At 39.9% G+C, this 13,371-nt stretch overlaps 1 protein-coding gene across 3 annotated transcripts in view; it reads left to right on the top strand.

Annotated features, from left to right (window-relative positions):
- The first annotated feature begins 72 nt into the window (after window positions 1-72).
- LOC135514230 (ral guanine nucleotide dissociation stimulator-like) overlaps window positions 73-13,371 on the top strand; it is a 29,516-nt gene continuing 16,217 nt past the window's right edge. The window contains exon 1 of one of the 3 annotated variants that reach the window (XM_064937556.1): window positions 73-168. In XM_064937556.1, the coding sequence (XP_064793628.1) occupies window positions 73-168 (96 nt within the window). Of the gene's footprint in view, window positions 169-9,015; window positions 9,214-10,620; window positions 10,965-13,371 lie in introns of those variants that run through there. The other 2 variants (XM_064937555.1, XM_064937553.1) reach the window with 2 other exon arrangements.

Genomic DNA, 13,371 nt, shown 5'->3' with positions numbered 1-13,371 from the left:
AGGGAGTGTAGCGATCTGTTGCTCCGGGAGCATCGGTCGTCTGTTCTCTGTCTCTGGGAGTGCTTTAGCAGCATGGAGACCAAGTCCCTCTTCAGCCTTCACAAAGCCTTGGCTCAGCCAGTCAAGATGTGTATGTTTGACTTCCCTGTCAATATACTGGATGATCTGGTAAGAAAGAGCTCATATGTTGTTATTTGATTCAGTCGCAGTCGTTTTGGCTGTGTGTGTGTATGTGAGAGAAAGAGTTTATGCGTGAGAGAGAGGGTGGTGATTCAGAGAAGGAGGATGTGTTTGTCTGTTACAGTATGCTGCCACCAGGGGGGTGGTTCAGCTGTTCAGTGTGTCTGGCACACATCCAAGAGCAGAGTTAGGCAACCATTCCCCTGTGGTGTGCGTTTACTTCGATATGTTTTTCTTGTGCATGTTTAGTCATGCCCACTATTGATTGTGGATGTGTTTTTATTGTTTATTACTTAGTTATAAATATGGTATTACTTGCTACTTGGTGGTTCATTCTTTTTGTCGGTGTTGGAAATTATTTGGTTTTGTGTTGTTGTTATTCACTGAGTTTGGAAATAGACTGTGACATTGGTCTCTAGTTCCTCCTCACTGTGACAAGTCCATTTCTGTGTGTTTCATTGTGTCAGCTGTTTTCCTCTAGTCGTGCTCTTCTTACTCAAACCCTCTTACACTTGATTATAGAGGAAGTTGCTTTTGTTGATCCCTATGGTAGCCGCTAGTCTATGATTTATTTCCAATTACATGTTGAACAAATAAGTTGGGAAACAGAATCTTTGCACTAGAGGCATTTCGTAAAACTTTCTGTTCCTGCTGGCAGTCTTGGCCCAAACCCAATTAGAAATACCCTGCTTTCACCTGCTATTAGATAGGTTGTCTCCTTAAGGTATTGTAAAGCTGCCTCGGAAGGGTTGCATTCCAAATGGTCCTCAGTTTGCTGCAGGGCAGTTGTCAAAAAGTTTTTAAATGCTAAGACCTACGAGCTAGGAGTGCCTCAGAATGGGCCTGCAGCTCCTTAATAATGGTGGGCAATAAATCCATCTGTTCATAAGAGCAGACTCTTTCTGTCAGGTAGTTAGGAGGTCTGTGGTTCTCAGAAGTGATTTCACTCTGTTTGAATGGGACGTTTCATAGCCCTTTCCTGCAGTACATTGCCAGAGTGGCTTCATGGGTCGAATGTTATGAATATTTTAATTAATAAACGTTATTTAAAAAAACACAGAAAATCTGATGTATATAAAGTGTAATATTGGGATGCAAACTCAAAATTGAATTAATTTCAACTATCTCTGACATGGTACAAGTGTCTTCTTTTTTTAAAGCCCATAACTAAACTTAACAAAAAGAAGAAGAACTATATTATAAAGCCAAGATCAATGACATAAAGAATGATGGAAAAAAACTTGAGTACCTCCGCATGCGGGAGCGTAATCATCACCTGACACTAATTAGCATAACGCAACGGACATAGATATCCCTAGAAAATATTCCAATTCATGAAAATCACTAATGAAATATACTGAGACACAGCTTAGCCTTTTGTTAATCACCCTGTCATCTCAAATTTTCAAAATATGCTTTACAGCCAAAGCTAGACAAGCATTTGTGTAAGTTTATTGATAGCCTAGCATAGCATTATGCCTTGCTAGCAGCAAGCAACCTTGTCACAAATAAGAAAACCAATCAAATTAAATCGTTTACCTTTGATGAACTTCGGATGTTTTCTCTCACGAGACTCCCAGGTAGATAGCCAAAGTTAATTTTTTCCCAAAATATTATTTTTTAGGCGAAATAGCTCTGTTTGTTCTTCACGTTTGGCTGAGAAATCGTCCCCGGAAATTGCAGTCACGAAAACGGCAAAAAATATTCCAAATTAGCTCCATAATATCGACAGAAACATGGCAAACGTTGTTTATAATCAATCCTCAAGGTGTTTTTCAAATATCTATTCGATAATATATCCTTCGGGACAATTCGTTTTTCAGTAGGACCGATTGGAGTAATGGCTACCTCTGTATTTTACGCGAGAGTCACCCTGGGAGCCATCAGGTGACCACTTACGCAACGTAGCAGCCTACGGCTATTCTTCAACATAAATGCGTAAAACTACGGCACAATGCTGTAGACACCTTGGGGAATACGTAGAAAGCGTAAGCTGGTTGTTAGAACATTCACAGCTCAATAGGGACTCATTGGAACGCAGAGCTTTCAAAATATGGGGCACTTCCGGATTGGATTTTTCTCAGGCTTTCGCCTGCAACATCAGTTCTGTTATACTCAGACAATATCTTTACAGTTTTGGAAACGTTAGAGTGTTTTCTATCCAAAGCTGTCAATTATATGCATATTCTAGCATCTTGTCCTGACAAAATATCCTGTTTAAAACGGGAACGTTTTTTTTTCCAAAAATGAAAATACTGCCCCTAGAGTCGCAACAGGTTAAAAGAAATTATGAGCAGAAAGACCAATTCAACTCCATTTTTCATTGAATCATATGGCTTATTCATCACAAAACCATTTGATGTTGCCAATTATTGTAATTATTACTTAATTGGCCAAGTGGACAAACTTAGGCAGGAAATGCCAAAAATGAACAGTGAGCCATTGTATTCATGCATAAAAAAAAACAAAAAAAACAAATAATTAAAGAAAAGCATTGCAAGTTTGAATTTTGTAAAGTTAGTGTGGAAAAGGTGGAAAAACTATTGACAAACGTAGATGGAAAGCTACTGAGGATGGTAGCTGACTCTATAGCCACTCCTATCTGTCATATCTTTAATCTGTATGCTGATGATTAACAAAGAGTTGTTGTTTGTTTTGGAATTGGTGGTCAGTAATAAACTGGTCCTGAACTTCTCTAAAACTAAGAGCATTGTTTTTGGTACAAATCATTCCCTGAGTTCTAGACCTAAGCTGAATCTGGTAATGAATGGTATGGCTATTGAACAAGTTGAGGAGACTAAATTATTTAGCGTTACTTAGCGTTATCGTTTAGAATGTAAACTGTCATGGTCAAAACATATAGATTCAATGGTTGTAAAGATGAGGAGAGGTCTGTCCATAATAAAGAGATGCTCTGCTTTTTCGACACCACACTCCAAAAAGCATGTCCAGCAGGCTAATGTTTTGTCTTATCTTGATTATTGTCCAGTCTTGTGGCCGAGTGCTGTAAGGAAGGACCTAGTTAAGCTGCAGCTGACCCAGAACAGAGTGGCATGTCTTGCTCTTCATTGTATTCAGAGGCCTGATATAAATACTATGCATGCCAGTCTCTCTTGGTTAAAAGTTTATTTTTATAAGAAAAGATAAGAAACATTTAGGTGAAAATCCCAAATTGTTTGCATAGTCAATTATACACAGCTTTGACACACACACTTACCCCACAAGACATGCCACCAGGGGTCTTTTCACAGTCCCCAAATCCAGAACAAATTCAAGAAAGTGTACAGTATTATATAGAGCCATTATTGCATGGAACTCCGTTCCATCTCATATTGTTCAACTGAACAGCAAACCTGGTTTCAAAAGACAGATAAAGAAACACCTCACAGCACAACGCCTCTCCCCTATTTGACCTAGATAGCTTGTGTGTATTGATATGTAGGCTACGTGTGCCTTTTGTAAAAAAAATATATACAGTGGGGCAAAAAAGTATTTAGTCAGCTACCAATTGTGCAAGTTCTCCCACTTAAAAAGATGAGAGGCCTGTCATTTTCATCATAGGTACACTTCAACAATGACAGACAAAATGAGAAGAAAAAAAATCCAGAAAATCACATTGTAGGATTTTTAATGAATTTATTTGCAAATTATGGTGGAAAACAAGTATTTGGTCAATAACAAAAGTTTATCTCAATACTTTGTTATATACCCTTTGTTGCTGGGCAACATGGACTTTCAACTCCCTCCAAAGATTTTCTATGGGGTTGAGATCTGGAGACTGGCTAGGCCACTCCAGGACCTTGAAATGCTTCTTACGAAGCCACTCCTTCGTTGCCCGGGCGGTGTGTTTGGGATCATTGTCATGCTGAAAGACCCAGCCACATTTAATCTTCAATGCCCTTGCTGATGGAAGGAGGTTTTCACTCAAAATCTCATGATACATGGCCCCATTCATTCTTTCCTTTACACAGATCAGTCGTCCTGGTCCCTTTGCAGAAAAACAGCCCCAAAGCATGATGTTTCCACCCCCATGCTTCACAGTAGGTATGGTGTTCTTTGGATGCAACTCAGCATTCTTTGTCCTCCAAACACGACGAGTTGAGTTTTTACCAAAAAGTTCTATTTTGGTTTCATCTGACCATATGACATTCTCCCAATCTTCTTCTGGATCATCCAAATGCTCTCTAGCAAACTTCAGATGGGCCTGGACATGTACTGGCTTAACCTCTAGCGTCGAGCAATCCCGTATCCAATCCCGTATCCTCAAGCTCATTACCATAACGCAACGTTTCCTATTCATGAAAATCACAAATGAAATGAAATGAATATATTCAAACACAAGCTTAGCCTTTTGTTAACAACACTGTCATCTCAGATTTTCAAAATATGCTTTTCAACCAATGTTACACAAGCATTTGTGTAAGAGTATTGATAGCCTAGCATAGCATTAAGCCTAGCATTCAGCAGGCAACATTTTCACAAAAACAAGAAAAGCATTCAAATAAAATAATTTACCTTTGAAGAACTTCGGATGTTTTCAATGGCGAGACTCTTAGTTAGATAGCAAATGTTCATTTTTTCCAATAAGATTATTTGTGTAGACGAAATAGCTCCATTTTGTTCATCACTTTTGGCTAAGGAAAATGCAGTCACTTACAACTTTTTTTCCTAATTAGCTCCATAATATCGACAGAAATATCGACGTATTCTACTCCTAGCTCCTTCACAGCCATATAAGGAGTCATTGGCATGAGTCGGTTTCAAAAAATGCGGCACTTCCTGATTGGATTTTTATCTGGGTTTTTTCTGTAACATCAGTTCTGTGGCACTCACAGACAATATCTTTGCAGTTTTGGAAACATCAGAGTGTTATCTTTCCAAAGTTGTCAATTATATTTCATAGTCGAGCATCTTTTCATGACAAAATATCTTGTTTAAAACGGGAACGTTTTTCATCCAAAAATTAAAATAGCGCCCCCTATATCCAAGAAGTTAAGCAGGGGGACACGTCTGGCACTGCAAGATTTGAGTCCCTGGTGGCGTAGTGTGTTACTGATGGTCGGCTTTGTTACTTTGGTCCCAGCTCTCTGCAGGTCATTCACTAGGTCCCCCCGTATGGTTCTGGGATTTTTGAACACCGTTGTTGTGATCATTTTGACCCCACGGGGTGAGATCTTGCGTGGCGCCCCAGATCGAGGGAGATTATCAGTGGTCTTGTATGTCTTCCATTTCCTAATAATTGCTCCCACAGTTGATTTCTTCAAACCAAGCTGCTTACCTATTGCAGATTCAGTCTTCCCAGCCTGGTGCAGGTCTACAATTTTGTTTCTGGTGTCCTTTGACAGCTCTTTGGTCTTGACCATAGTGGAGTTTGGAGTGTGACTGTTTGAGGTAGTGGACAGGTGTCTTTAATACTGATAACAAGTTTAAACAGGTGCCATTAATACAGGTAACGAGTGGAGGACAGAGGAGCCTCGTAAAGAAGAAGTTACGGGTCTGTGAGAGCCAGAAATCTTGCTTGTTTGTAGGTGACCAAATACTTTTTTCCCACCATAATTTGCAAATAAATTAATTAAAAATCCTACATCGTATGTGATTTTCTGGATTTTTTTTCTCATTTTGTCTGTCATAGCTGAAGTGTACCTATGATGAACATTACAGGCCTCTCTCATCTTTTTAAGTGGGAGAACTTGCACAATTGGTGGCTGACTAAATACTTTTTTGCCCCACTGTATATATATATATATTTAATGTAGTTCTGTCCTTGAGCTGTTGTCTACTAATGTTCTGTATTATGTCATGTTTCATGTTTTGTGTGGACCCCAGTGTCACACCCTGATCTTAGTATTCTTTGTTTTCTTTATTATTTTGGTTAGGTCAGGGTGTGACAAGGGTGATATGTGTGTTTTTCTCTGATCTAAGGTGTTTGTACTGTCTAGGGGTTTTGTAGATTTATGGGGTTGTTTCCATCTAGGTGTTTATGTAGGTCTATGGTTGCCTAGATTGGTTCTCAATTAGAGGCAGGTGTTTATCGTTGTCTCTGCTTGGGAACCATATTTAGGCAGCCATCTTCTTTGGGTATTTCGTGGGTTATTGTCTATGTTATGTTGCACGTTAGCACATTGTTTATATAGCGGTGACGGTCGTCTTATATCGTTTTGTTGTTTTTGTTTAAGTGTTCTTCATTAAATAAAGAAGAATGTATTCTAACCACGTGTGTGAGGTGTATACTTTTGTTTCAAAGTAGATTTTTTTAAGACGACCAAGAAACGCTCTTTGACCCTGATTTAGGCCACTGCAGTAAAAGGTTTTAAGAAGCCAACTCTCTGTCTGTCAGTGGGATTTTCCTTGGTGACTTTTTTTGTTCAGGTTGTTCGGCTTCTAGATCACATAACGCCCCATAAAACTAGGCTCTTATGTAACCTTTATAAGAGATTGACAACAACGCATGTAACTTATGGTGAACTCATTCACGTGTGTGTCTTGTTGTTGTACTCCACCATAAGGAAGCTGTGCTCGTGTTGGCACTGTTTTTGGTTTGACTGCCTATGCTCACCATGTTTGCTTTCGGTTTACATTTGTCAGTCCATTGGCTGATTATCTGATGAAAATATAGAATGGCCATAATCTATTTTGTTAGGCCTTATATACATTTTGCCTCACAATTTCAGCTGAATAGGAATAACTCTGGGAATTTCAGGGTAACATGATGCCAGTGATTTCATTTTTATTTTCTGTTCAGAGAAATACAGTGCCTTCAGAAAGTATTCATACCTCATTACTTATTCCACATTTTGTTTCGTTACAATCTGAATAAAAAAATTGATTAAATATATTTTTTCTCTCTCACCCCTTTACACACACCATAATGACAAAGTGAAAACATGTTTTTAGAAATGTTGCAAATTTGACGGCCTCCCAAGTGACGCGGTGGTCTAAGGCACTGCATCACAGTTGCTAGCTGTGCCACTAGAGATCCTGGTTAGAGTCCAGGCCCTGTAGCAGTTGGCTGCGACCGGGAGATCCAGGGGACGGCACACAATTGGCCCAGCATTGTTCGGTTAGGGGATGGTTTGGCTGGCAGGGATGTCCGTGTCCCATTGTATTCTAGAAACTCTTGTGGCGGTCCGGGCGCATGCACGCTGACATGGTCGCCAGGTGTACAGTGTTTCCTCCGACACATTGGTGTGGCTGGCTTCTGGCTTAAGCGGGCATTGTGTCAAGAAGCAGTGTGGCTTGGTTGGGTTGTGTTTCGGAGGACGCATGGCTCTTGACCTTCTCCTCCTGAGTCTGTACGGGAGTTGCAGCGATGGGACAAGACTGTAACTACTATTTGGATACCATGAAAAAGGGGTAAAAGTATACAAAAAAATTAAAAAGTTTGCTAATTTATTGAAAATTAAATAAGTATTTACTTACATAAGTATTCACACCCCTGAGTCAATACATGCTAGAATCACCTTTGGCAGTGATTACAGCTTTGAGTCTTTCTGGGTAAGTCTCTAAGAGCTTTGCACACCTGGATTACACAATGTTTGCCTATTTTTTTTAATTTAAGCTTTGGGAAATTGGTTGTTGATTGTTGCTTGACAACCATTTTCAAGTCTTGCCATAGATTCTCAAGCAGATTGAAGTCAAACCTGTAACTCGCCTACTCCGGAACATTCACTGTCCTCTTGGTAAGCAACACCAGTGTAGATTTTGCTTTGTGTTTTAGGTTATTTTCCTTCTGAAGGGTGAATTCATCTCCAAGTTTCTGGTAGAAAGCAGACTGAACCTGGTTTTCCTCTAGGATTTTCCCTGTGCTTGGCAAAAATGTTTTATCCTGAAAAGCTCCCCAGTCCTTAATAATTACAAGCATACCCATAACATAATGCAGCCACCACTATGCTTGAAAATATGGAGAGTGGGACTCAGGGATGTGTTGTATTGGATTTGTCCCAAACATAACACTGTATTCAGGACAAAAAGTGAATTGCTTTGCCACATTTTTTGCAGTATTGTCTTGTTGCAAACAGGATGCATGTTTTGGAATCTTTTTTATTCTGTACAGGCTTCTCTCTTTTCACTCTGTCAATTAGTTTAGTTTTGTGGAGTAACTACAATGTTGTTGATCCATTCTCAGTTTTCTCCTGTCACAGCCATTAAACTCTGTAACTGTTTTCACCATTGGCCTCATGGTAAAATCCCTGTGCAGTTTCCTTCCTCTCCGGCAACTGAGTTAGGGTCTGTATCTTTGTAGTGACTGGGTGTATTGATACACCATCCAAAGTGTATTGGCCCACCATAACTTCACCATGCACAAAGGGATATTCAATGTTTACTTTTTTTTTTTACCAATCTACCAATAGGTGCCCTTCTTTGGAGAGGCATTGGAAAACCACTCTGGTCTTTATATGTTTGGGGTACAGAGATGAGGTAGTCATTCAAGACATTTCAGATATACATTTTTTTATTCATTTGTAAAGAAAATCAGAAAAAAATAATTCCACTTTCACATTATGAGGTAGTGTGTGTAGGCCAGTGACAACTCATCTCAATGCAATTACTTTTGAATTCAGGCTGTAACACAGCAGAATGTGGAAGAAGTCAAAGGGTGTGAATAAATTCTGAAGGCACTGTAAAGTACCGTTTATAGTTGAAATTTGCAATTGAACAATGGGACAGTTTCTTTACTCTTACAAGCTATGAACAGGCTTTTTGGAATCCCTATCACTTTTTAGTAGAAGTTAATATTTTATTGTTCAGTTTCTTGCGTGTTGACACAACTGTTTAAGTAAACACCCACTGGAGTGGGCCTGAGGTGGTTACCCAATCTGTGACTGGGGAGGGGAGAGAAGGGACAGCCGTGCTTTTGGTTCTCTGTCCCGGTCCGGTTTTATTCTCAAGTCTTATTCCTTGGTTCTGAGGGAAGCAGTGATGTGGTGGGCTCAGTGGACCTGTGGACTGCTGAGGGGTGGAGACTTCTGTAGGACTCAGTCTATGTGCCAGGCTGCCTTCATTACTGTGAAACGCAGAGAGGTAGACCGAAAGGTAGGTATCAACTCTGATACACTCAATATTATGCCGGAAAAAATGTGAGTTTCTTTGATAAATTATATATGCCTGAGCATGTGCGTGTGTGCATACAGTATGTGTGTGTTCCTCACATTTAGCAGTGGCATATTATCCAATGGCATGCATGGCTTTGTTGTTTCTGTTCTAAGTGTGATATGATCATACTTCTGTATTTTGTTAAAGGTTAGTTGTACAGTTAGTACACGAGTACTTACTGAGAGTAAACCATGTTGGGGTATCTGCCATAGCAGAACAACACTATTTATTGATTCAAACAGGAAGCCTGACAAATAGAAGAGGGTGGACTGTGGTTCAATCATAGGAGGGCAAAAGGTAGCCAGCTGGTTGCACCTCCATGCTGACAACTCTCCATCTCCCTACCCCATCCCTTTCACCCTCTCTCTCTCCTCTCTCTCCTCTCTTTCTGTATCTCCTCATCCCATACAGCTGTTCAGGGAGAGATTTGTGAATCTGAATCATAGCAGCACCAGTAATCTCTATCTTGTGCTGCTGAATGAGGACATGGGAGAACATGTGGGCTCAGGAATGTATTGGAGAAAACACCCCTGTTGTTAAAGCAGATGTTTTCACAGTCACACCTGTTTTTCTTTTCTTTCTCACACTTAGAATAGTGTATGTTGTTGAATATTGTATTTTGCAATGTCGTAATGTTTGGTTCTTAAGAGGTTCCAAGTGTTTTCCAATTCTGACCAGCAGAGGGAAGTGTCACTCAAGAGAAATACCATCACAATTGTCTGTCCAGTCAATGTCGGAGATGACATGAGCACTCATCCACAGAACATACAATTATACCCCTAATGATACAATTCCTTTGACCTGCAAACGTATCATCTTTTTTTTTAGATAACCAGCTGTTTTCAAAAAATGAGAAAAGTATTGAATGTTACTTGTAGTTGTTGCCTCACCTCAAGATAATCGCTTAGGAGTCATTGCACAATTGTAAAAATACCCCAGCACTAATTGAAGTTGTACTGTTATACTCACCCATTCCTTGGGGGTACATAACGTCTAAAGGATTCTCTTGCCTTCAAAATGCTTCACTGACTATGGTCCATCCGTTCTAAGGTTCTAAGGTTTTGGTGGCCAACATGCTCTAGTTGTTTTCTATCCTTTTATATTTCTACCGAGGTATAATACCTCTGTTGCGCGTTATGGATACATGCAGTGAATACATTTTAACCGGACGAATGTATCAATATGCAATACATTCTCTGGAGACGGTTTCCACAGCGGCATAATAGTAACAACGATTCCCCGAGGGACGGGTCCCGTAAGAAAGGTGGAGCTATGAAGCACTTTCCGTAACTGAGTCATGCATTACCAAGTACAGTAGGTCGAGGCGCCTGCCTTTAGTACAGAAGCATACTCCGTCTATGTACGTCCGTTTTTACTGTGTGGGTGGGTCCATGGTAAAAATAATGTTATTGTAGCCTATCATACGAAGGAACTATGGATGTACGACCAAGATAGGTTGTCACAGCAGCGATTGACTGTCATAATCTTATCCTTTATCAATGGTCCACTTTATGGGGATGTACTCCGATGCGCAAAACATCAAATCAGGATTCCTCGATGAGATGTTTGATGCTGGAACATGGAAGGTGCGAAATATTTGGGATGGGGTAAAGCTGGAGGTTGGCGAGGACGAAAGCCCGGTGATCCTTCACAGTTTTACCCATTTGGACCCTGACCTACCACTATTTGAGGTAAGCCAGTGAGCTGTGCGTAAAGAACTCTACGTCAATACCGAATGAGTAATTATAGGCTCGTGGCCTAGAGCTAGTGTCCCTAAACTGAACATTTGGGATGTGGTAGTATCCTATTGATTTAGAGTCTTATCAAAATGTATAACATGTAGGCCTACTGAAGTTCACAGTGATGTTTCACTGTTTTTATATGGTTGTTATCATGACCATAAGTACTGAGTGTCCTGTACTACCCACATTTCAAAGGAAGATTCAAAAGAGTGGGCTATGTTCCTTCTAATTTAGGCTACTATCTGCTGATGCTCAATACTGGCCTTATAGGCAGATGGGGAGCGTGTAAAGAAGTACATATACCTCAGCACATATTATACTATGGGTCTGTACGTTTAACAGTTGTTTTTCACTGAGAGGTTGCCGCAAATAAAGCATTGGGGATGACTAATCAAATTGGTTGGCCTTACATAATGCCTCCTTCGACCAGAGGAGATCAGATGAGGACGAGAGCGTAATTGATACAGTGACTTTGAATGTTGTTAGTTGTTACATCAGATCAAGAATTGGCAGGCAAAACATATGTAATTCTGGGAAAGTGCGTATACACACGGTGTGTGTGTACTTACTGTATGTTACCAGTAACACCACCGTCTGGCATATGTTCAATATCCTTCTGAATAATAAATGCTGCCTTAAGAGTTTCAACAAGCTTGTGAAACGAAAGGCTGGAACTCAAACGCTCCATTATTATTAAAGACAGTATGTTTCCTTCATTTGTCACAAGTGTAGAGGGCAATTCAGTCTCCACTCCTACATGTACCAACTCTCTCTCTCCTGTAATCTAATCCTCTCCAGTAACACAATTACCTAATGCTTAATCCCCCTCTTTCATTGGCCTAGGAGCTGCCTCTACAATCACAGCCATTCTTCTCCTTTAGCTGAGTAGGCATGGTGAATGTACAGTATTGGAATTCAATAGTTCAGTTGTGTATAAATAAACTCAGTCCATTGAAATTAATTTGACACTTCAGCCAATGGCTGTTGATTGCTTAAGGGCCCCTATAGCCCCTGTAACCCATATGCAGTTATCCTTGAGCTGAAATGATGGTGTAGTGAGAGTCTGTAAATAACTCGGGTCTATCTCAGGAGTGCTGTGACACAGGCTTGGCATAAGATTGATACTGTTATGGTCACTCTGTCGTCTGAAATATTACATTACTGATAGTGGTACAACCAAGGGTAGAGAGGAGGAGCCACTTTGTCTTGTGGATGATGTCCTCACCATGTATATGTGTGTCCTTCCTTTGGCCCTTGTCCATTAGCCATGGTTCATAGTCATCTAGCCAATATACTGTTATGATGATAAAGTACTGCACTTTATAGCTAATTGTTTATTTCGGGTTTTGAGTTTATTAGGTCAATCAAAGAGATTAAACTGGTGATACTGGCACAAATTCTCCTTGGTAAAAGATGGCGGACCGTCATTGAAAAGTGTTATTGTTAATCATGCAATAATTAAAATATGAGGGCTTAAGAATTTAAAGAGTATTTCCACATATGTGGTAATGAACAAATTGGACATATCATTTGTCAAACAAATAAGTCAATAGCAAATCATACTCTCCCTCCGAATAGTTAATTACATACTTTGTTGTTGTTTTGTGTGTGTTTATGTGTGTGTGTTTGTGGAAATGCTCTACAAATGTCCTTTTTGTTAAGGAGACCATTGTTTGTTGGATCTCATCCTGAGGACTGCAGGCGCAAGTTTGACTGAGTCCTGTAATGAGAAACTGTAGGTGGATTTGTAGCTCATTTGAATGGAGACGGAAAGGGAGAGAAAGGGAGAGGAAGAGGGACAGCGAGTGAAAGAGAGGGAGAGTGGCACTGAGGTTCAGGAAGGTGGAATGAAAGAAACAGACAGTGTCTGGAATGTTTAGGCCTGCATCCTGGAAAATAACTTTATTCCAAGTTTTTGAAACTTAATACCAAGTAAGTAGTTGTCTTTGACTTACTTCCAAACATGAATTCCTACTTATGTCCCAAACCGTAGGACACTAATGTTATAGCAAGGATGTGGGCCTTGTTCTGTCTGACTATTCCAAATATCATTTTTGTGGATACAGCTCCTGATATGAATTCACATAAAACAAAGAACATTCTGAACATTCAACTCTCTTGTGCTCACAGGCCCTCTCTTAAAGAACAGCACTCAAAAGAAAATGAGTAAGACAAGCAGATAATGCACACTCGCATTTTACCCTTGCACACTAAGTTTTGTGTAAATCATAAACTGATGGGACATTTTCTGCTCAGTTTGTGTAATTTGTGTGTATATTTGTGTTTATAGTTGAGATTTTGCTCTAGAAAAAGTGATCCTAAGCTGTACATGATCTCATTGGCTTTCAACAGTCAT

The sequence above is a fragment of the Oncorhynchus masou genome, chromosome 25, assembly GCF_036934945.1.
Source record: "Oncorhynchus masou masou isolate Uvic2021 chromosome 25, UVic_Omas_1.1, whole genome shotgun sequence".
NCBI classification, from domain to species: domain Eukaryota; kingdom Metazoa; phylum Chordata; class Actinopteri; order Salmoniformes; family Salmonidae; genus Oncorhynchus; species Oncorhynchus masou.
Note: the sequence above shows the minus strand (reverse complement) of the source record. Positions and strands in the feature narration are given on the sequence as shown.